Source organism: Fundulus heteroclitus, chromosome 18 (genome assembly GCF_011125445.2).
Source record: "Fundulus heteroclitus isolate FHET01 chromosome 18, MU-UCD_Fhet_4.1, whole genome shotgun sequence".
In the NCBI taxonomy this organism is placed as follows: domain Eukaryota; kingdom Metazoa; phylum Chordata; class Actinopteri; order Cyprinodontiformes; family Fundulidae; genus Fundulus; species Fundulus heteroclitus.
Window position 1 is genome coordinate 36405902 of NC_046378.1, and position 23665 is coordinate 36429566.

At 40.0% G+C, this 23665-nt stretch overlaps 2 protein-coding genes across 4 annotated transcripts in view; one reads left to right on the plus strand and one right to left on the minus strand.

The window, feature by feature from the left end:
- sae1 (SUMO1 activating enzyme subunit 1) overlaps positions 1-5321 on the minus strand; it is a 28073-nt gene extending 22752 nt beyond the window's left edge. The window contains exons 1-3 of the mRNA XM_012854258.3: positions 5104-5321; positions 4301-4412; positions 3613-3786 (exon numbers count right to left, since the gene is read on the minus strand). Coding sequence (XP_012709712.3) covers positions 3613-3786; positions 4301-4412; positions 5104-5195 — 378 coding nt within the window. The 5' untranslated portion in view covers positions 5196-5321. The remainder of the gene's footprint in view (positions 1-3612; positions 3787-4300; positions 4413-5103) is intronic.
- Positions 5322-7384: 2063 nt separating this feature from the next.
- zc3h4 (zinc finger CCCH-type containing 4) overlaps positions 7385-23665 on the plus strand; it is a 32512-nt gene continuing 16231 nt past the window's right edge. For 2 of the 3 annotated variants that reach the window (XM_036149489.1, XM_036149490.1), the window contains exons 1-5: positions 7385-7690; positions 12035-12347; positions 12435-12542; positions 12641-12839; positions 13699-13844. In XM_036149489.1, coding sequence (XP_036005382.1) covers positions 7611-7690; positions 12035-12347; positions 12435-12542; positions 12641-12839; positions 13699-13844 — 846 coding nt within the window. In that variant the 5' untranslated portion in view covers positions 7385-7610. The remainder of the gene's footprint in view (positions 7691-12034; positions 12348-12434; positions 12543-12640; positions 12840-13698; positions 13845-23665) is intronic. The other variant, XM_036149492.1, reaches the window with a different exon arrangement.

Here is a 23665-nt window from a genome sequence, read left to right on the forward strand (position 1 = left end):
CTCTTTCTTTCACCTTTTCTTTTTTTCTTCTTCCTTTCCTCTCCTACTTGCCCATTGTAGTGTCCATATCATTTGAAATATTCCCCGCATGAATCATAATAAAAATATTCACGTTCATAAATCAAGCGGAGCACTATGGCAAAAGCAGTACTGCTCCACTTGTGAAAGTCAAATCTGATGAGCTCTTTTTGGCATTAAGACAAGTTAATTCTTATTGCCACATTGCCAGACAGGACACTGGATAAAAAAAAAAAAAAAAAAAAAAAAAAAAAAAAAAAAAAATTAATAATGATAATGCATTTAGCCAGCGGGCCGGACTAAATGTATGTTTGACACCCCTGGGTTAAACGATAAAATTGTCCCTCAGGAACGGCGCTGAAAGACTTGCATTAAGTCCACAAACGTTTCTCCTGAGCTACAGTGAATCTAACCGTCCTAATGGGAGTGGAGGCCCTGTGGTTAGAGAAGAGCACATCGACCTGGAGAGGCTAAAAGTTTGCCAGTTCAAATCCCACAGACTGCCTGAGTAAGACACGTAGCAACAACACGGTTCCCGGCGTCGCCCTGTGGAACAGGCTAAATGCAGAGGGCACATTTCATTGAAAGGCATGGTTATTATTATTAATTGTCAACTGTTAATTAGTCTGCACGGTGGTTGGAATTAAAATGTGTAAAATTAGGTCCTAATATCCTAATGGCTTGATTAAGACAGGAAACATTGGGGGGTGTTTTTATAAATAAAAGCTATAAAAAAAAGGACCCAGCTGGTGGTTTAATGGACATAAAGGCTGAGCTGGAGATGCCTCCAGCAGCAGATTATGATGACCTGTTGAATCTAACGCGGTTACACGGTGTACTCTTATACAACCAGGCAGGGCTGTGACTGTAAACAACTGATAAAAGTTGTGCTGGTTCAGGGGAGCAGACGGCGGTCAAGGACCATCGTTCCCAGATGAGTTCTGCCGTTTAGGAGGCAGAAGATCAGAGGAATTTCCACTTTATTCACAGCAGAAATAGTAAAGTTAGAACAAAAATACGGTAGAATCAAGGGATGTGGAATCTCTGCATGTTAGTGGACCCACCAGATGTCGCTGTGGAGCTCCATGTTCACAATAATTAGGACAGGATCGTTCTTTATAGAGTAATGTTGTAAAAAAAAGATTCCCTTACCAATAAAATTCTGTTATAAACATTTGTGTCCATGTATCTAAGCTCAGCAGGCTAAATCCTCCTGAGGCGCCTTGATATTGGCTCTCACCAACGTTTGTTTAAATCATTAACATCTGAAATCTCACTGAGCATGCTCAGTACGCTCTCAGTAGACAGCTGTGGGGCACAAATACTACGGCCCCAAGCCCAGATCGTCCAATCAGAACGCTGGAAATGCAGACGCTACGTTTACGTTCTGCTGGATAGTTTGCGACCATCTAGGCAAGGCTAATTTATTTGTAGCACATTTCAGTACAAAGACAATGCAAAGTGCTTTACATGATTAAAACACTGGAAAATAAAGACAAGCCTTTATTTGTAATTTTATGTATAAAAATTAAATTACATTTGGCATATATAAAATGGACTTTCTAGTGTGTTGGTTTATGCTAATTTATCTGTTTCATTTAAAATTTATCAAAGTCGGGTTGCATGCATCTCAAAATAAATTACCGTACTTGCTATAATAGGTGTTGAGTTTTTGTGCCTCGCTTAACTTATCATGCCGGAGACGCCACTGATCCAGAGATTTATTTGTTATTTTTTTAATTATTTTGTTAATTAGTTATTGAATTATTAGTTATTGAACATAGATAAGAAATTCCTTTATTGTCCCACAATGGAGGGAAATTCAGGCGTGAATTCAGGAGATGAAGCCAGAATCAAAAACTTTGTGAAAACAGATTGTGTCAAATCTTGTTTCATGCTTTTCTCACTCTGCTGCCTAAACTTGAATATTTAACAATTTTGTGGACTAAACTGAAAGGTTTTGTTCTTTGTTGTTAGGATTTAATCCCAGTTATTATTCCTGACCATAGTAAATAAATGTTCTTATCCTTCAGAACTCATTTCACAGCTTTGGGGAGAAACTGTGGGAGGATGAAGGTTTTGGAAAGGAGCAGATATAAAAAAAAAAATAAAAAAAAAGCTGCAGAAGATGAAAACTGTATAACAGGAGCAGCTCTAAGTTTTTCTAAAACCATTTAGTTTTAGAATATCTTCGGTTTTTCCTTTCTGTTTAGATAAACATAGTATAAAAATACAGTATAACAATTTCTCCCTTCAGGGTGGAATGCTGAATTTCACCACGGTTAAATAAAGATTCAATAATGAATAGAAAAACTTCCCAAGATATATTGTTGTAAAGGTGACAAAGATATCTAGAGTACTTTTGATTGTACAGCGTTTTTTGAAAAATAGATGTCAACGATTGTTGCTTCGATTAGAGAAATTTATTCTACCCGTGTATCTGTGTTTGTTTCCAGTTTGACACGTTTTCTGCACCACTGCCTTAAGTTATTACCTGACATTAGCTTTTTTATGCTGCGAGCGCTTTGCTCATATTTATCATTTATTAGGCGACTTTCTTACCTGTATTTTACAACTTCAGGAATGTTTAAAGGGCGACTAAAACATGTCAAATAGAATATATACACAACACGTGTCAAACTCAAGGCCTGCGGGCCGAATTTGGCCCGTCAAGGCAATTAATCCGGCCCTAAACAGCGAAAAAAGACATAGGTCATAAAAGTAGAGGCATATATCCTTTTAAAGACTGTAAAGTGGCTAAAACTGTGCCTCCTGTGGGGAATGTTGGTTCTTTTAACTGTGTAGTAACAGCATCCCGCCACTAGATGTCAGTTTTCCCTCAACACATTAAAACAACCAAGAAATGTCCAAAAAGAGAAAAAGTGATCCAGAATGATGAGTTTAAAGTGCAACTCTCCCAAATATCAACTTTTTTGTTGAACTGGGCCTAAGGTGCTACTTTTATGTTACTGTGATTTTTTTTATATTTCTATGTGAACTCTGAAATATGAAATCAAAAGCGTGCGCCGGCCCTTTTAATGACTTCATGATGCCAAAGTGGCCCAATGTAGAAATGTGTTTGACACATTTTGACTTACAATGCCTCAAAACTGATAAGATTTACGTTACATAGCAGGTCTTTAAGTAAATCTTAACTCTCCTATGTATGTGTGTAAAATTTGGGAGAAAAACGTCTGAGTGGTTGATAAAGAGATCCAATAACGACCCCTGCCTTCCAGAAAACTGACACCGAGCAGAGTATTACCAAGCTGAAGGCACCGCTTCACCAATTTCTGGTGGTAATTGTTGCTTTTTAAGCACAACTTAGTCCAGCGGCTACATCAAGTGGTCAACTTGAGAGCTGCAAGACAAGATCAATCTTCTTGTTTAATTCACTATTAATGTTATGTTTGTCCTGAACTAAGTTTATGTGACACATCTATATCTGGAAGGAAAGTATAAATAAGCTATACATATATAAGATGAACGTCTGATTTAACGCACGCCTTTTTAATGTCCAGGTAAAATGCTGATATTTTCAGCTTTTCTCGGTCCATGTTTGATTGACTTCATCTGCGTTTTGTTCTCACTCACCGCATCAAACTGTAGAAAGAAGTCGTCTGGCTTGTCTTCAGCTCTGTCCGGGTCAGCGTGCACTTCTACCATTGGGTTGAGGTTCTGTGCTCTCTCCAGGGAGGCCTGAGCCCGATTCTGACCCTGAGCTGAAACCGGAACCAGGAACTGGGCTCGACACGACTCCTCTGAGACCTGGGAGAGTCACAAACAGGCAGAAACTACATTAGCATGTTCAGTTGAAAGGTGTGTCCACCTTTATAGTTCCACTCAAACTAAAGCCAACACTTTCTTTTTTTTTTACACAGGCCTTTTGTTGAATGTTATTTGTATTGTGAATGTATATTATTTTATTATTTTATTGGTTTTCTGTACAACACTTTGTGAAAGGCGCTTAATAAATACTTTACTTACTTAAGAGAAACTCCTGTTCTTCTTTTGATTTTTATGTGTTACAAAATTACAAGAAAGATTTTTTTAATGAGTTGTAACGTTTGCTAAAAATTACTTTGCCACAGTGGCCATCTAGTGGAGAAAAACAGTACTGCATGCCTTCAGTTATTAATGTATTATAAAGGTCATGGTGGCAGATAATTGAAAAAACTAAAAGATTTGCATCAAAGTTTCCCACCAGAGCTGCACTGCTCTCTGAAAATTATATATATATATAAATAAAACTTTTGTGTTTGCATTTGGACCGTGTTTGTACCTGTTCATGATCCAGCAAAGTGAGTCCTTTAACTCCTGCAAGAATAAGATTTTTTGCCAGTTCTGCTCCAAGACCTCCTAAACCTGCCAGGAGCACCCGGGAGCCCCGCAGCCTGTTACATCGAAAAAAAAATCCACATAAAATGCCACGAGTCAGACCTTTAATGTGCAAAAAGTGTACTTCATCAAAACAAGCCTAACATGCCATTGCTGCTTTGTGTATTTTATCCTTGTTTCCTGAAACTATATAAAGGATATATCTTTATTTTAAAAGCCACTCACTAACTTGGATCCCAGTTAATTAAGAAAAATATCAAAGCAATAAAAAAATGAAAACAAAGAAATCAAAAATGTTAGAATAGAAACGTGTTTACTAAAAACGATGTGTTAAAAATAACACGAAATAAACACACACACGCACAATATAAAGAACATTTTACCGTAAAATAAGGGAAAGGAAAAGAAAAACACATAAATGAGAAAAGAAAATAAAGAAATAAAAATAAAAATTAAGTGAACTGAAATCCAAAAATACAATAAAAAAATCTACCAAAAAAACCCAATTTAAACAAACGGACGAGACGAGCTGTGTCAAAAACTAAATCTACCCTAACAATGTAAAATAGATAAATAAATCTGGACTTGGAAAGAATCCAAATTCATCAATTAATTTGTAAATAGTACCCTTATTGGTGAACTCCTACCCAAAGAGGCCAGCACTAGCTTCAAGCCCGGAGCAATAAAAGAAAGCAACAAGCGAAGCTCTCCGCGGATTAGCTTACAGAGCTAACGGAGCTAGCTCACCTCTTCTGGGCATCCAGCCCCCACAGCCGGATCTGGCGGTCGTACTGTGCCGCTTCCTCCTCGCTGATTACCGGGTCCTCTTTCTCGATCATATCGATAGTTTCGAGTTACTAAAACAGCTTTGCTTAAGATGCAAAATCGTTATTTTCCGCAGCAACACAGGCAGATGGTTCAAAAGGCTGCGAGCGTCCCGCTGAATAGACGCGTAATTGTGACGTCACTAGACAGAAACAATAACGTTCTTCTTCTTCTTCTTTTTTGCATGTTCGGCAAACAACCTGAAGGAGCTTTACTGCCCCCCCTAAACTGTTATTTTTTTTTTTAACTCTACGTTATCATTATACATTTTTTTTCTTTTCGTGTTATCCCATTTTTGGCACAGTTTTGAACCTTTAGATTTTATAAACCCCAGGTTTTAATGATTCGTTTAAACATTTATCTAGGGTTTAGTTGTTTTTCAAGATTTTACCTGTTTTGGTCATAAATTAGCCAACTGCTTTAACATTGAGTCGTGTTTGTTGATTCACTGAAATAGATTCTCGGTGACAAAATTTATCTCACTATCCACGTCAGTTCAAATCACTATTTAAGATTTGTTTCTTTCTGTTTCTTCTTCGGTACTTGTTGGGTCAATTTTCCCTGCGTATTGTCTTTCAGGAATTCAATTTATTTTATTTATTTAACGCTAATTCACAACACGTGTCATCTCAAGGAACTTTGCAAAGTCAAATTCAATCAAATCATACACACAGACAGCTCAAAATTTCCCATCGAAGTCTTTGACAAGCAGCATGTGGCAGCAGTGGACAGGAAACTGAAATGAGCCATGTTAAGGCTGAAGGGAAACTAAAAACAGGTTTAAAGACGTATCTTAACTTAGTCAGAAACTATTGCATAACTTGAAACAACCATTGCTTTTTTTTAGAATCAAATGTTATGGAGGATTGATGTAACTAAAAGGAAAAATGTGTTTGACATCACTTCAAGTTTCTATTTGCTTTATCTCAGTGCAGAAGCTAAGCACCTGGTGTGCTGTTTGAAGAAAAATAGAGTAAAATATGATTTACCAAAGACGAAAATTAAGTAAGAAAAATAAATTGTTGCTTGGAATTGTATTAATTGTGTGCACTATTAAAAAAGAAAAGTCAAGTGTTTTTAGTGCTTTGCGTTAATAATTAAATTAACTAACATCATATCTTTATTTGTGTGTTATACTTGTTTCCTTTAAACTGTGGGTAAATGTGTTAGCTTATGCAAATGCAATATGTATCTGTCCAACCTTTGTTCTAGACAGGTGATGACTTTCTTATGGATCAATCAATCGATTGATCAATCAATCAATAAAGAACAGCATTAATAAAAAAAATTAAATGACATAACATGAAAAATCTTATCTAAAAATAAACGCAATATAATAAAGCAAAGTAAGAAAATAATAAAACATTTAAAATAAAATAAAGTTTAAACCTGTAACAATTTACATTAGATGCAGAAGCATTGTGCTGCAGCTGCTTAAAAATTACACTAGAAACAGAAACACCTGTGAATTTGCGCAAAATGTATTCTGGTTTTACTACAAATGTTTATAAAAGAAAATTAAATGCTATGATTGTGTAGAAAAGATTTTATGTTTAATTTATTGCAAATACAATTTAACTGATCTCATCAGACCCTAAACAAGAAGACTATTTTTTTGCATGTTTTAATAAAAAAAACTGTAAAGTTATGTTGTCCTTTTACATCCTTAGTCGGTGTCTGTCTCAAAGGAAATTTCACCATGGTGACGGAAAAGATTCCTGATTCTTGAACATCTCATCTTTCATTAGTGAATTTTAAACTCTTTTTCAAAAATAAACAGATACATTTAAAGTTAAATATAATGTAATAAAATAGAAAAAGCTAAACATAAAAGCTTTTCAAAGATTTTGTTTTTAATACCTTGATGTATTTTGATGCGGAAAATATGATTAAATGTCATATATACAAAGAAAAGAAATAAAGACAACTGTTGTCTACTCCGGTACTTTTCTGTCTGTGTACAGTCAGTAAAGTCAAAAATATTCTATGGTTGTAATAAACTTCTGTATTTAGCGCGAAAAATTGCAAAAACTATTTTAATTCTGACAGAAGTCGTCTATTCTGAGTAACAGCGGCAGTGTGTGCCTGCGAGTCAAACTCAGGGTTTATTTCACACGCCAGGATTGTCTTTCGGTTTTCTCCGTGAAGGTTCGCACGTCATTCTCGGAAACCCCGCCCATTTCTCGTTAGAGAAGACGGTCGGCCATTTTAAGTGTATCAGTCGTCATTTCACATCGCTACAGTAGGACGGAGAACGTCAGGATTCAATTTCAGCATATTTCTCTTACAACTGTAGTGGAGAATTGCCTACTATGAACTGAATCTCTTCCTAAAACAAAAACAAGTAGATCCTTGTGAAGTGACGCATAAGCCTGTAAGAATTCAGCGTCGTGTTGTAATTTTTTTGCTCCTCAATGTAGCTAGAGGAAATGGCTGTGGAAAGCATGACTGTCCATCCAAACTCCCCAACTACCAACCACGAACACAACAGTCTTCTGACTGACGAAAGGTCGAGTAATTCTACAGTCATATTTAAATGAATTAATTTATTTGTCCTGTGCTTTTACACAAAAGCCCGGGGGCTCTTTTTGTTGTTTTTTTTTTTCTGTCAAAAGGATTAAACTCGCTTTTCTGGAAAACGAGTACAGAGGTAAAGAGAACGGCCATGTTGACACGGCATCGCCTACTGGGAGGCCTAATAGCAACTGGAACGACGTTATTCCCTTTATTTTATTACAGCGTTACAATCGGCGATCAGTCGGTTCAAGGGAACCTGTCAAAAGGGGGAAAAGAAGGTCGTAACAGCTGATTATGTATATTTCGTTGTCACACGGTACAGTTTTAATTAACCTTACAAGCTCGGACAATAATCGTTCACCCACTATTTAGACCTTTTTGACGGATTTTAACTGTTCGAGGAGTTAAACTCGCCGTTGCAGGTAAAAAAAAAAAAAAAATTGAAAAAAAATCCGACCGTTAATATCGCCAACGGTCGACCTGTTATCAAGCTAACTGCTTAGCAACTGGTGCTAAATGCTAAGCTAACGGCTAAGCGGTTTAGCCGGGACCGGGTTAACTGTTGTATTCGCGGCACTATTCAGCCATCGTATCGCTACGAAACCTTTTAGACAATTTCGATTTTTATTCGATTAATACGAGCCTTTAAATAACCTAAAAATCTTAATTAAATTCCACACTTTTAGACGATTCGAAAGCAACTAGCTACAAATAAAAAACGACGCACTTTTTTTATTCGAGCGTGTGTAACTACGGATCGGGACAAAAGAAAGCATTTTTCAAATAATCGAATCGATCTTAAGGCTTAAATGTAATTTTATTTTGCAACTATCGATTTGATATTGTTTCAGCCATGGATATTCGTCACGAGCCTGAAGTTAGCTTCCGACTTGGAACTTGTATAATTATAAAATACTTTTTCATTGAATTTACGGTTTGATCCGCTCTAATTAAGTTTTAAGTTCTTAAAACTGAACAAATCTACACTAAATTGTTCTATACTTCCATTAAAAACACTTTAATGAAAGTATATAGACTTTTTTTTGGTGTGAGGAAACTAGCTGGGGGTGATCTAACCATCAAAAACAGAAACAGTTGCTCTCTTTATTGTTAAGGTATGTATTAAAAATATCTGCTGTTGGTGTAGAATGAATAAGTTGATATTTGGCTTGTTTTAAGTAATTTGGATCTTGATTTAGAGCTGTTCAGATCCCCTGACAGCCGTGAACTAGCCCTTTAATCAAGCTCCTAATCAGAAGCCAACTTCAGCATTGTGTACCTGCCTAACATGTCCCTTTTATTCACAGTCGTGCCCCCACAGGGGTCATCCCAGACATCCCCTAAGTCTCCCCCAAAATGTATGCAAAGCATCCCAAAGTGTTTGAAGTCAAACAGCAACGTTTCCCTTTTTCCAAAAGTGCCCACTTACAACCCCCCCCCCTTAACCCACCCAATTAGACTAGAGTCCTTAGAAAGTCAGGGAAAACTTTTTATTCTGTTGTTTTTGTGAAGAAAACCTGCCACAGTAAGTATTTCCCCATTTTAATCAAGGCTGATTTGCTTACATTATTATTAGAGTGATGCATTCTTACCAGCGTTTGGCATTTCAAAGCACTTGATGGATTAACAATAGTAATTGGAGATGTTAAACTAGAAAAAAAACTGAGCGGTCTGCAAAGATAAAGGTGTGCGGCGAGGCTTTAGAGCTGGCATGGATGGTGCAGTGTTTGTTGAAACTTTGTGAAACGTGCCTCGACTTACCTGTGCTGCTTGTGTTATAGGGTCTAATAAATAACCCGTTAAGTAAACATCGGTGTTCTCTGCTCCAAAGCTCTGGTTTGGACACATTTGGATTGATTAATGTCCATCAGTCGGACTCGTTAGAGTCCAGAGCTGGTGGACTGCATGGAGTTTGTTTGCATTCACAAACTGTCCATGAAAGCCGGCTCATTTAATACGGTTAAATCCCTCTGTGTTGATGGGGGGGGGTTGCTTACTGAAACAGGAGCGATCTGCTGGGGGAGACGATGCTCCCGAGCTGAGGAGAAAAACTTTAAATTAGGGGTTAAATTGGGAGATGGCTTGATTTTGTGTTTTCAGGCAGCATTTTTTTATACAATACTCAGATGTACTTGTTTGCATCTTTTCTAATTCATGGATCAAAATTCACAGATAACATATTGCATGTTACATGTGTTTTTTTTTTTTTTTTTAAAGATACTTTTCCCCTGGCGTTTGTGTTTGGGAGACACCTGAGGTTAACCTTGGTGTCAGATTTAGTTTTATGCTCTGGATCGACCCGTTGTTTAAAACTCAAAGCGCATTTTCAGAATGTTTTCTCAGCTACAGCTTTGAGTATAACTCTTTTAACATTTAGAAACATCAGTCAGGAGTTGTTGTCGGCGCGTTCATCGGTTTTGATTTTCCTAGACCCGGGAGATTAAAAGAAGCAGCTGAGTTGCATTGTGGTGGCGCGTCTGCAGACGAGCGTTCGTTTCTGTCCGTTTTGGCGAAGAGATTACGCTCCAAATATTAAGGATGTGTGTGATTTTATTTATTTATTTTTGCAGAGATTGCTCGAGTTGCTTCTGATATTTTTTTTTCTCGCTGCGATCTCTCGGTACAGCAGGACTCACCCTGTCGTAGTGTTTGGGTGTCTTGTCTGTGTGGGGGATATTTAACGTCTGGTCGCTGTTGCTGAGCTTTGCAGCAGCAGTTTAACTCCGCTGCGTGTGTTTGGGATCGGTAGTTGACCGATGACGAGGAGAGGCTTTAAAACAACACTTTTCAGTTCAAAATGTTCTGACTGGTAGACCTGAACTGGGCCTTTAACCGCTTTTACGCTGAGCACCCGTGTCGTACGGCTAGGTTCATTTCAGTCGTCTCGCTTTTAATGTGTACACTTAGAAATATTAGAATTAATTCAGAAAATTCTGATAGAAAAGAAATCTGGTCCCTGTTTTAAAACCAGAAACCAAAAAAAAAAAAGCCTGAATGTAAAATTATGTGGAAGTTTCTGGTGTTTCGGAATCTGCAGGAAGTCTTAAGACTTTCTTATTTGCCTGTTAGAAAGTGTGTGTTTGAAGCTTCTGTGGCAAATCATGTTCATGGCCTCTGTATACGTCCAGATATGAATAAGATACATGAATCCGTCTGCGTTTCTGGTTTAGTGGGGAGAGTTTCCAGGCTGCAGTCGATACGTTTTATTTGCACGGGTCATTTATTTGGGTCCGGGTCATTCCAGCCCCGCTGTTTGCCGAGCTGCATCTCCATATTGTTCCTTTCTGTTTGGACCTTTTTCTACATGTGTATTTAATGCATATGGCTTTATTTCTCCTGGTAAATAGGTATTTCTCACAAATCCCTGATAGATAATAGTAAATAAAGTTCAAATCTCATGTATAACTTAGTTGCAGGTCATTTTCCAACGTTTTTTTTTCAGTGCACCCTGTTGCCACACTGCAAAAACGGAACTAAAAATAAGTAAAATGTTCTTAAAGTTAGTGTATTTATCCTTGATTTGGGCTGGTAAATAAGATTATTTGCCTATGGAATGAGTTTTTTTGACCCCTAAAATAAGATAATTAGACATCCTGCACTTGAAATAAGATGATGGAGATGAATTGTTCCTATTTTAAGTGCAAAAATCTTATTCCATTGGCAAATCCTCTTATTTACCAGCTTAAATCAATGACAAATACACTTATTTTAAGAAAACTTTACTTATTTCTAGTTCCGTTTTTGCAGTGCATTGATTGCAGTTGTGATCCACATTTGTTCCATCTCACAAAATATGACATATTATGTCAAAATATCCCAAATCCGCCTCCTGATGGAAGATAGTATTTTTTTTAGCGTGTCCACATTTCCTTAGAGACCACAACTGGTCGATTATAAATCCTTTTTTAAACATGAAAACTTGGCTATGAAGTGACCAAAACAATGACTTTAGCAGCTCCTCAAACAATCTGCAAAAGTTTTAATCCTTATTGTAACAAGACGTGGCATAAATTCATCGTTTTTACGTGCAGCGCGCCTGATTTGGGTAAAAACGGTCCAGCTGTTGGTGGATCTTCTTTCCGTATAAATAACCAGCAGTGCTGGAGATGTCGAATAAAAAAAAAAAGTGAAAACTTAGATTTGAAGCGGCGTAGCTTTCTATTTGTACTCACACCTGGAATCCAACATCTACGCCTAAACAATAACAAACAATGAGCCGTTTTCTATAAGCCTCTGTACTTGTTTTACGTCTCATAGGTGTTTAAATCAACTTAAACGAACAGCGAGATCAGAACGAGCCGGAGGGAATAAACGTTTAATTACTTTTCACGAACAGGGCCGAAGATGGAGAACTGGAGGAGGGCGAGTTGGAAGACGACGCGGAGGACATGGGGCAGGAGGAAACGGGCCGAGGCCAGCCTGCAGCAGCGGGACCGGCTGGGGAGAGGGGGGAGGACGCCGGGGGAGGCGGCGGGGCCGACGAAGGGGGAGAAGGAGCGGCGGAGAAATCCCGCCGGAGCCGGGACCGCCACCCCAGCAGCGCCTCGGACGAGGAGAGGCCGCACCGACACAAGCGGAAGCGCAAGAAGGAGAAGGAGCGGGAAAGAGAGAAGAGGAGGTTGAAGAAGAAGCGCAAGTCGAAGCATAAAGTGAGGCTCCGTCCCCCCAGACCACGATTTAAACCTTACACTGAAAAATGTTCTGTTGGTCTGACGTTCCTTTACTCTTCCTCACAGCGGCATCCGTCTTCCGACGACGACCACTCAGACTTCAGCGATGACTCTGACTTCAGTCCGAGCGAGAAGAGGAAGTACCGAGATTACAGTCCACAGTACACGTCCTCTGTAAGGATCCTGTCCGTCTGATGTTGTTGTTAAACTTTTAACAGGGGAAGAAAATGTCTCTGCTCCATGGTGATGTTGTCTTTTTGTCCCGCCTGCAGTCTCACGGGGGCTACGGCGCGCCAAAGAAAGGCAGCTACATGAAGATGGACAAACCGGCTTACGGGGGCTATGACGACTATGAAGGGGACATCTATGAGGGAGAGGAGGATGAAGAGATGGGGGAGGAAGAGTACGACGACTTCGCCAAGGAGCTGAACCAGTACCGCCGGGCCAAGGAGGGAGGCCGGGGTGGAAGAGGTGAGAGCTGAAAAGATCCGCTCTGGTTCTGTCCTTCTCTCTCTGATGCAACTTTTTTTTTTTTTTTTGAATGAATTAATTTATTTCAGACAATTAACAAATTTAACACACATTTAACAAATATTAAATAAATCAATTTCAGAAATTACCAAATAATAATAAAAAATTATCAATTTAAGAAATACTTCAACCAAGTACTACATAAAAAAGTAATTGATAAACATTAAATTCAATTTTCTGTTCCAGTTCAATTAAATCATTTGAACATAAATAGAAATGAGATAAACAAAATTTTCCTCTAAATAAAATATATCAGGTATATTCACCCTGATTTCTGACATTGATTAGTGATTAAAGAAAGTTGTCTGAAAAGGGGTATGAAGAAGTAAACTTGATAAATAAGGTTCCTGAAAATGTGACAGATTAAGGTGCTCAAACACGGCTGTGAAAAGACTTTATATAATAAAAACAAAGGGTTCACTGCAAAAAGTGACCTAAAAATAAGTGAAATGTTCTTAAAATTTGTGTTTTTGTCCTTGATTTGAGCAGGTAAATAAGATTATCTGCCAATGGAATGAGTATTTTGACCCCTAAAATAAGATAATTAGACATCCTGCACTTGAAATAAGACGACGGAGATGAGTTGTTCCTGTTTTAAGTGCAAAAATCTCATTCCATTGGCAAATAGTCTTATTTACTTGCTCAAATCAAGGACAGATACAGTCATTTAAGAAAATATTACTTACTTTAAGTTCCGTTTTTGCAGTGTTCCTCTTTAATCCGGAGTCCTAAAAATGATAGGTTCAGTTTTTTTTTTTTTTTTTCTCACGGCTGCCTCGCTTCTGCTTTTCTCCTGCAGGGGGCAGAGGACGCATGAGGGGCATGCGAGGCCGCGGAGGAATGAGAGGAGGGAGGAGGGGGCGAGGAGGAAGCCGAGGAAGAGGAGGGCGAGGAGGACGGATGGGCGGAGACGACGATGGGGACGGGTTCGGAGACGAAATGGAGGTGAGCGTTTAAATTCAATTCAATTCAATTTTATTTATATAGCGCCAATTCATGAAACATGTCATCTCGAGGCACTTTACAAAGTTAAAAATCAGTCAGATTATACAGATTGGTCATAAATTTCCTATATAAGGAAACCCAGCAGGTTGCATCAAGTCTCTCCAAGCAGCATTCACTCCTCCTGAAAGAGCGTAGAGCCACAGTGGACAGTCGTCTGCATTGTTGATGGCTTTGCAGCAATCCCTCATACTGAGCATGCATGAAGCGACAGTGGGAAGAAAAACTCCCCATTAGCGGGAAGGAAAACCTCCTGCAGAACCAGGCTCAGTATGAACGGTCATCTGCCTCGACCGACTGGGGCTTAGAGAAGACAGAGCAGAGACACAGAAAGCACAGAAGCTCACATTGACCCAGTAATCTGTTCAACATTAGATGGTAATAGCGGGTGAGCCGTCTTCTCTGGATGATACCACATTTAAACTCTCAGTAACGTTGATCGTCTGCGGCGCCCTGCATAAAAAATAAATAAAATAAAATAATAAAACAGCTTTCACTCCTGCAACCTTTTCCCTTTTCGTCAAGTGGCAACCGCAGGTTTCTATCAGCTGCGATAGGCCGACACAAAGTGGGGCAAAAGGAACGTGAAGCGGAAGAAAAATTATGCTTTTCTCTAAAAGTCTTTAGAGAAGAATAATCTGAAAAGTGTGGCGTGCATTTTGCATCTCACTGAGTTCAGTGGAACCGCCACTCAGGGAAAGTTTTCGTGTAATTAGCCTGAAAACGAGGCGAACGCCCGTCCCAGTCGCAATCAGTTGACCTCCATCCATCTTCCCGTCACCTCTGATCAGTTTCCCTCAGCATGACGCCTTCACCACCGTGTTTCACTATGAAGGAATGGAGTTTCGTAGGACTTTATCCCAACAATGGTTTGGTAAAACCCATTACACCCATATTGTCCTCACTACACTGGCTGCCTGTAAGTTTTGGGATTGTTTTGAAGCTTTTACTTTCGGTTTTTAAACGTTTAAACGATCAGACACCTCCCGTCGTATCGGAGCTACCAGCATGTTCCCCTGTACTTTGAAATAAACTTCCACTCACTGTAAGGATGGCAAAACCCCTCCAATACACTGCAAAAACAGATCTAAAAACAAGTAAAATGATGGGGTCTTAAAGTTAGTGTATTTATCCCTGATTTGATCATATAAATAATATTTTCTGCCAATGAAATGAGTATTTTGAACCCTAAAATAAGATAATTAGACATCCTGCAGTTGAAAAAAGATGATGGAGATGAGTTGATCCTATTTTAAGTGCAAAAACCGTATTCCATTGGCAAATCATCTTATTTTCCTGCACAAATCAAGGACAAATAAACAAATTTTAAGAACATTTTACTTATTTCTAGTTCCGTTTTTGCAGTGTAGTCTTACGTTGCCCCGAAAGACTCATCTTGTAAACTTGGCTTTTAATTGCAGTTGAGCTATAGCATCAGGCTGCTTTTGTTTATGGTTATTTTTATTGTTTTAATTAGGCGCCTGCCATAGCATTTGCAATGAGGAGGCAGTGCTGTGCGAAGCACAGCACTGCCTCCCATGCAAATGCATGGAGGCACCTATTACTATGCACCTCTAAACGGACTCTTTATTAATATTATTAGGCGCCTGCCTTGCATGTGCAATGAGGAGGCAGTGCTGTGCGAAGCACAGCACTGCCTCCCAATGCAAATGCATGGGCAGGGCCTATTACTATGCACCTCTAAACGGCTTCTTTATTATTAATATTCTTAATTATTTGTGCGTCAATGCGGCCCGAACCGTAGCTTGCACCCCCACAATATAGGTATCAAAACGTGCGGTTCGGTCGGCAATAGTGTGCTACTACTTTTATTGGGGTTTCGAGTTACCATGGCGACAAAATTAACGAAAACCCACCCCAAAAAAACCCATAGGAATGAATGGAGTCGGGGGAAAAAAAAGCCTCAAAATGACCATTTTCAACGCTGTACTGTGTCGTCATGCTTTCACCTACGAACACCGTTTAACTTCCAGTTTGTAGATATATCTGTGAACTACTCAGAAGTGAAAACGGGATGTGGATATCTGTTATCGTCTCCTCACAAGTACTCCTCAAAGCTCATGTCCAAAAATCAGCGAAATCATCGTTTACAATGAAAGTCAATGACGGAATTCTCCAACCGCTAGAGTGGCCCACTCTAGCTTTTTTAAAGATTTCAAAACTCCGAACAACTTGACCTTACTCGCTCAATTTTCACTCTACGTAGACAAGTTATACATCAAAACGTAGGTATTTTTGTCAGGATTCGGGAAATGTAACCCTCATTGGTGTGGCATTTATAGATTTTTCGCAAATCACCTCAGAGCGACACAAACCCGAAACCTCCCCCATTCATTTCCTATGGAGCGGTTTTGAAAAATGACGTCTAAAAATCCAAAACATCACATGTTTTCGCATCGTCGCTACTCCTAAACCGTTTTATGTACAGACATGAGACTTTCACACATGAATGTCCCAACCCTTCTGGCACTCAAGAAAAATGAATTTTGTGGATAACTGTTACGGTTTTTCCACAGGAACAATTTGTTCGGGAGTAGCGAATGTGCAAAATCCTGAAATTGCTTTGGAGCTGCATTTTCCCACATCATCCACTTTTTTACATCGTCGCTGTGCCTACACCGATTTTTGTAAAAATATGAAAATGAGCTACATAGTCATCAAAAGCCTGCTGATACTCACAGTGAAAGAATTATTTTGATATCTCTTATACTTTTTTAGCCAGAGCGATTTGTTCGGGATCATTTTCAGAGGATTTCTGAAATTTCATAAAAATGTCCTTTAGATCATAATTTTTTACGCCTTTATTAAACTTTTTCCAGCAAAAACCGATAGCAAGTCTTCTTCCCCTATCCGTTACGAAATAAACACAGAAAAAATTACGTCTCTACCATTTACGGTTCCGGAGAAATCGTGCGTTGTTCGAGGCAAAGTTCTCCATTATAATCCAATGGGACTTATTGTGACCAAAGTGTCTGCACTTCGGCCGCTGCAGGTGTGTGAGTGAGTTTCCATGACGACGGAACTCTGAGGGCCAGAGCTAGACGCTCCATTGAGATACAATGGCAACTTTCATCGCTCACTGCAGTGGCTGTGATTAATGTAGAAATCTGAAATTCGCACAGTCACTTCCTCTTAACATTTTAAAATTTCCATGTGACTTTCAGCCATGTGTCAGTTTTCTGTGCCATTTTGGATCAAACCACTTATGTTTCCAATAATGCATGCCCATATATGGCGCTACAGTGTAGCACAGATGGAAAGTGGAGGATTTGCATGCAAGAGGTCGTGGGATCGATTCCCGGTATGGAAAACTTGGAGTTTTGTATTATAATCCTCACAGTGTGAATATCAAAACATGTGTGCTGATCCCATGAAGTATTTTTTGTACCACCCGCCATTTTGAGTTACCATGGCAACGTTATAAATGACGTTTTTTCTCCCTATTTGAGGCACATCCCAGTACAGGATTTGGACCAAACTGACAGAGTACACTCACCCAGTGATACCATACACAACCATGTTAGCGGCTAACGGTTAGCATGTTGCTAACCGGAATTAGCACTAGGAAGCCTGTACAAACTTCTGCTTGACAGATTTGGTGAATTTTAGGATTTTCTCCCTTTTTAGGCACTTCTCAGTACAGGATTTCAACCAAACTAACAGAGTAACATCACCCGGTGATACTGAACACAGCCATGCTAGCGGCTAACCGTTAGCATGTTGCTAACCGGAAATAGCTTTAGGAAGGTCCTACCAACAGCTGCTTAGCCAGAGTTCTTCAACCTTTACAGACAGAGAGGGCTGCAGCTGTCAGTGAGTCTCCATGACAACGCTGCTAGCAAGAGGCTCCTAGGAGGTCCATTGACTTAACATGGCACCTTTCAACAGCCGCTGCGAGGGCTGTGAAGACCGTAGGAACCTGAAATTCGCAGTGTTACTTCCTGTTGCTATTTCTGACGGTACGGTACGCACCAAGTGGCAGGCGCCTTGCTAAATTTCTTCAGAAATTTTTCTAGTTAGGCGCCTGCCTTGCATGTGCAATGAGGAGGCAGTGCTGTGCGAAGCACAGCACTGCCTCCCAATGCAAATGCATGGGCAGGGCCTATTACTATTCACCTCTAAAGGCGTCTCTTTATTAATATTAATATTCTTTATTTTTCTTCCTTCACGATTAATGCGGCCCAAAACATAGCGTGCACCCCCACAATATAGGCATCAAAACCTGTGGCTCGATCTCGAGATGTGTGCTACTACTTTTATTGGGATTTCGAGTTACCATGGCAACAAAATAAGCGAAAAACCACCCCAAAACAACCCCATAGGAATGAATGGAGTCGGGGAGAAAGAAAGCCTCAAAAAACCCTCAAAAGGACCATTTTCAAAGCTGTACTGTGTCGCCATGCTTTCACCTACGAACACAGTTTAACTTCCAGTTTGTAGATATATCTGTGACCTACTCAGAAGTGAAAACGAGATGTGGATATCTTTTATCGTCTCCTCACAGTTACTCCTCAAAGCTCATGTCCAAAAATCAGCGAAATCATCGTTTACAATGAAAGTCAATGACGGAATTCTCCAACCGCTAGAGTGGCCCACTCTAGCTTTTTTAAAGATTTCAAAACTCCGAACAACTTGACCTTTCTCGCTGAATTTTCACTCTACGTAGACAAATTATACATCAAAACGTAGGTATTTTTGTCAGGCTTCGGGAAATGTAACCCTCATTGGTGTGGCATTTATAGATTTTTCGCAAATCACCTCAGAGCGACACAAACCCGAAACCTCCCCCATTCATTTCCTATGGAGCGGTTTTGAAAAATGACGTCTAAAAATCCAAAACATCACATGTTTTCGCATCGTCGCTACTCCTAAACCGTTTTATGTACAGACATGAGACTTTCACACATGAATGTCCCAACCCTTCTGGCACTCAAGAAAAATGAATTTTGTGGATAACTGTTACGGTTTTTCCACAGGAACAATTTGTTCGGGAGTAGCGAATGTGCAAAATCCTGAAATCGCTTTGGAGCTGCATTTTCCCACATCAACCACTTTTTTACATCGTCGCTGTGTCTACACCGATTTTTGTAAAAATATGAAAATGAGCTACATGGTCATCAAAAGCCTGCTGATACTCACAGTGAAAGAATTATTTTGATATCTCTTATACTTTTTTAGCCAGAGCGATTTGTTCGGGATCATTTTGAGAGGATTTCTGAAATTTCATAAAAATGTCCTTTAGATCATAATTTTTTACGCCTTTATTAAACTTTTTCCAGCAAAAACCGATAGCAAGTCTTCTTCCCCTATCCTTTACGAAATAAACACAGAAAAAATTACGTCTCTACCATTTACGGTTCCGGAGAAATCGTGCGTTGTTCGAGGCAAAGTTCTCCATTATAATCCAATGGGACTTATTGTGACCAAAGTGTCTGCACTTCGGCCGCTGCAGGTGTGTGAGTGAGTTTCCATGACGACGGAACTCTGAGGGCCAGAGGAAAAAGCTCCATTGAGATACAATGGCAACTTTCATCGCTCACTGCAGCGGCTGTGATTAATGTAGAAATCTGAAATTCGCACAGTCACTTCCTCTTAACATTTTAAAATTTCCATGTGACTTTCAGCCATGTGTCAGTTTTCGGTGCCATTTTGGATCAAACCACTTATGTTTCCAATAATGCATGCCCATATATGGCGCTACAGTGTAGCACAGATGGAAAGTGCAGGCTTTGCATGCAAGAGGTCGTGGGATCGATTCCCGGTATGGAAAACTTGGAGTTTTGTATTATAATCCTCACAGTGTGAATATAAAAACATGTGTGCTGATCCCATGAAGTATTTTTTGTACCACCCGCCATTTTGAGTTACCATGGCAACGTTATAAACAACGTTTTTTCTCCCTATTTAAGGCTCATCCCAGTACAGGATTTGGACCAAACTAACAGAGTACACTCACCCAGTGATACTAAACACAACCATGTTAGCGGCTAACGGTTAGCATGTTGCTAACCGGAAGTAGCTCTAGGAAGCCTGTACAAACTCCTGCTTGACAGATTTGGTGAATTTTAGGATTTTCTCCGTTTTTAGGAACTTCTCAGTACAGGATTTCAACCAAACTAACAGAGTAACATCGCCCAGTGATACTGAACACAACCATGCTAGAGGCTAACTGTTAGCATGTTGCTAACCAGAAGTAGCTATAGGAATGTCCTATCAACTTCTGCTTTTCCAGGGTTCTTCTGCCTTTATAGACAGAGAGAGGGCTGCAGCTGTCAGTGAGTCTCCATGACAACGCTGCTAGCAAGAGGCTCCTAGTAGGTCCATTGACTTAACATGGCACCTTTCAACGGCCGCTGCGAGGGCTGTGAAGACCGTAGGAACCTGAAATTCGCAGTGTTACTTCCTGTTGCTATTTCTGACGGTACGGTACGCACCAAGTGGCAGGCGCCTTGCTAAATTTCTTCAGAAATTTTTCTAGTTAATATTATTCTTTATTATTCCACGATTAATGCGGCCAGAACCATAGCGTGCACCCCCAAGATATAGGTACCAAAACTTGTGGCTCGGTGGGGAATAGTGTGCTACTACTTTTATTGGGGTTTCGAGTTACCATGGCAACATAATTAGCGAAAAACCACCCCCCAAAAAACCCATATTAATCAATGGAGTCGGGTAGAAAGAAAGCCTCAAAAAAGCCTCCAAATGACCATTTTCAATGCTGTACTGTTTCGTCATGCTTTCACCTACGAACACCGTTTAACTTCCAGTTTGTAGATATATCTGTGACCTACTCAGAAGTGAAAACGGGATGTGGATATCTTTTATCGTCTCTTCACAGTTACTCCTCAAAGCTCATGTCCGAAAATCAGCGAAATCATCGTTTACAATGAAAGTCAATGACGGAATTCTCCAACCGCTAGAGTGGGCCACTCTAGCTTTTTTAAAGATTTCAAAACTCCGAACAACTTGACCTTTCTCGCTCAATTTTCACTCTACGTAGACAAATTATACATCAAAACGTAGGTATTTTTGTCAGGATTCGGGAAATGTAACCCTCATTGGTGTGGCATTTATAGATTTTTCGCAAATCACCTCAGAGCGACACAAACCCGAAACCTCCCCCATTCATTTCCTATGGAGCGGTTTTTGAAAAATGACGTCTAAAAATCCAAAACATCACATGTTTTCGCATCGTCGCTACTCCTAAACCGTTTTATGTAAAGACATGAGACTTTCACACATGAATGTCCCAACCCTTCTGGCACTCAAGAAAAATGAATTTTGTGGATAACTGTTACGGTTTTTCCACAGGAACAATTTGTTCGGGAGTAGCGAATGTGCAAAATCCTGAAATCGCTTTGGAGCTGCATTTTCCCACATCATCCACTTTTTTACATCGTCGCTGTGCCTACACCGATTTTTGTAAAAATATGAAAATGAGCTACATGGTCATCAAAAGCCTGCTGATACTCACAGTGAAAGAATTATTTTGATATCTCTTATACTTTTTTAGCCAGAGCAATTTGTTCGGGATCATTTTCAGAGGATTTCTGAAATTTCATAAAAATGTACTTTAGATCATAATTTTTTACGCCTTTATTAAACTTTTTCCAGCAAAAACCGATAGCAAGTCTTCTTCCCCTATCCTTTACGAAATAAACACAGAAAAAATTACGTCTCTACCATTTACGGTTCCGGAGAAATCGTGCGTTGTTCGAGGCAAAGTTCTCCATTATAATCCAATAGGCAGACTTGGACACCAAGTGTCTGCACTTTTTTAGACTGGCCCGCTGCAGCTGTGTCAGTGAGTTTCCATGACGACGGAACTCTGAGGGCCAGTGGGAGACGTTCCATTGAGATAGAATGGCAACTTTCGACGCCAGCTGCAGCGGCTGTGATTAATGTAGAAATCTGAAATTCGCACAGTCACTTCCTCTTAACATTTAAAAATTTTAAAGTGACTTTCAGCCATGTGTCAATTTTCTGTCCCATTTTGGATTTTACATGCTTTCCTATTGGGCCTTTGCTTCAAACAGGACCTGGCATGATAACCAGACACGACCCAATTGGCCAATACAGCACCACCCACATGTGGGAAATGGCACCACTGACCATTTTGGTCAAATGTTGAGTTCTGGGCCCAGATGTGGTGAGGCTGAGTTGCTAAAGGAGGCCAATCTGACCAATGAACTTTGGTCACGTTTGGTGACATTAAGTATTAGCACCCCTATTTGAGGCACTTCCCAGTACAGGATTTGGACCAAACTGACAGAGTACAATCACCCGTTGATACTGAACACAACCATGTTAGCGGCTAACTGTTAACATGTTGCTAACCGGAAGTAGCTGTAGAAAGGTCTCACCATCTTCTGCTTCACAGAGTCTGTTCTTACTTTAGAGAGAAAGCTCCACAAGAAATTTGGGCTACGTGGCATAAAGCATCTCCAAGCTACGAGGTGTCAAACATCCAATGCTTTTCAATGGGAGACCAAACCCCTTATGGTCCCAATAATGCACGCCCATATATGGAGCTACAGTATAGCTCAGAGGGAGAGTGCAGGCTTTGCATGCAAGAGGTCGTGGGATCGATTCCCGGCTTGGGAGACTAAGGGTTTTGTATTATAATCCCCACAGTGTGTATATTAAAACATGTGTGCTGATCCCATGAAGTATTTTTTGTACCACCCGCCATTTTGAGTTACCATGGCAACGTGACAAACAACGTTTTTTCTCCCTATTTGAGGCTCATCCCAGTACAGGATTTGGACCAAACTAACAGAGTACACTCACCCAGTGATACCAAACACAACCATGCTAGCGGCTAACGGTTAGCATGTTGCTAACCGGAAGTAGCTCTAGGAAGCCTGTACAAACTTCTGCTTGACAGATTTGGTGAATTTTAGCATTTTCTCCCTTTTTAGGCACTTCTCAGTACAGGATTTCAACCAAACTAACAGAGTAACATCACCCGGTGATACTGAACACAGCCATGCTTGCGGATAAGCGTTAGCATGTTGCTAACCGGAAATAGCTTTAGGAAGGTCCTACCAACAGCTGCTTAGCCAGAGTTCTTCAACCTTTACAGACAGAGAGGGCTGTAGCTGTCAGTGAGTCTCCATGACAACGCTGCTAGCAAGAGGCTCCTAGGAGGTCCATTGACTTAACATGGCACCTTTCAACAGCCGCTGCGAGGGCTGTGAAGACCGTAGGAACCTGAAATTCGCAGTGTTACTTCCTGTTGCTATTTCTGACGGTACGGTACGCACCAAGTGGCAGGCGCCTTGCTAAATTTCTTCAGAAATTTTTCTAGTATTCTTTATTTTTCTTCCTTCACGATTAATGCGGCCCGAACCGTAGCGTGCACCCCCACAATATATACATCAAAACGTCTGGCTCGGTCTCGAGATGTGTGCTACTACGTTTATTGGGGTTTCGAGTTACCATGGCAACAAAATTAGCGTAAAACCAACCCCAAAAAAACCCATAGGAATGAATGGAGTCGGGTAGAAAGAAAGCCTCAAAAAAGCCTCCAAATGACCATTTTCAACGCTGTACTGTGTCGTCATGCTTTCACCTACGAACACCGTTTAACTTCCAGTTTGTAGATATATCTGTGACCTACTCAGAAGTGAAAACGGCATGTGGATGTCTTTTATCGTCTCTTCACAGTTACTCCTCAAAGCTCATGTCCAAAAATCAGCGAAATCATCGTTTACAATGAAAGTCAATGACGGAATTCTCCA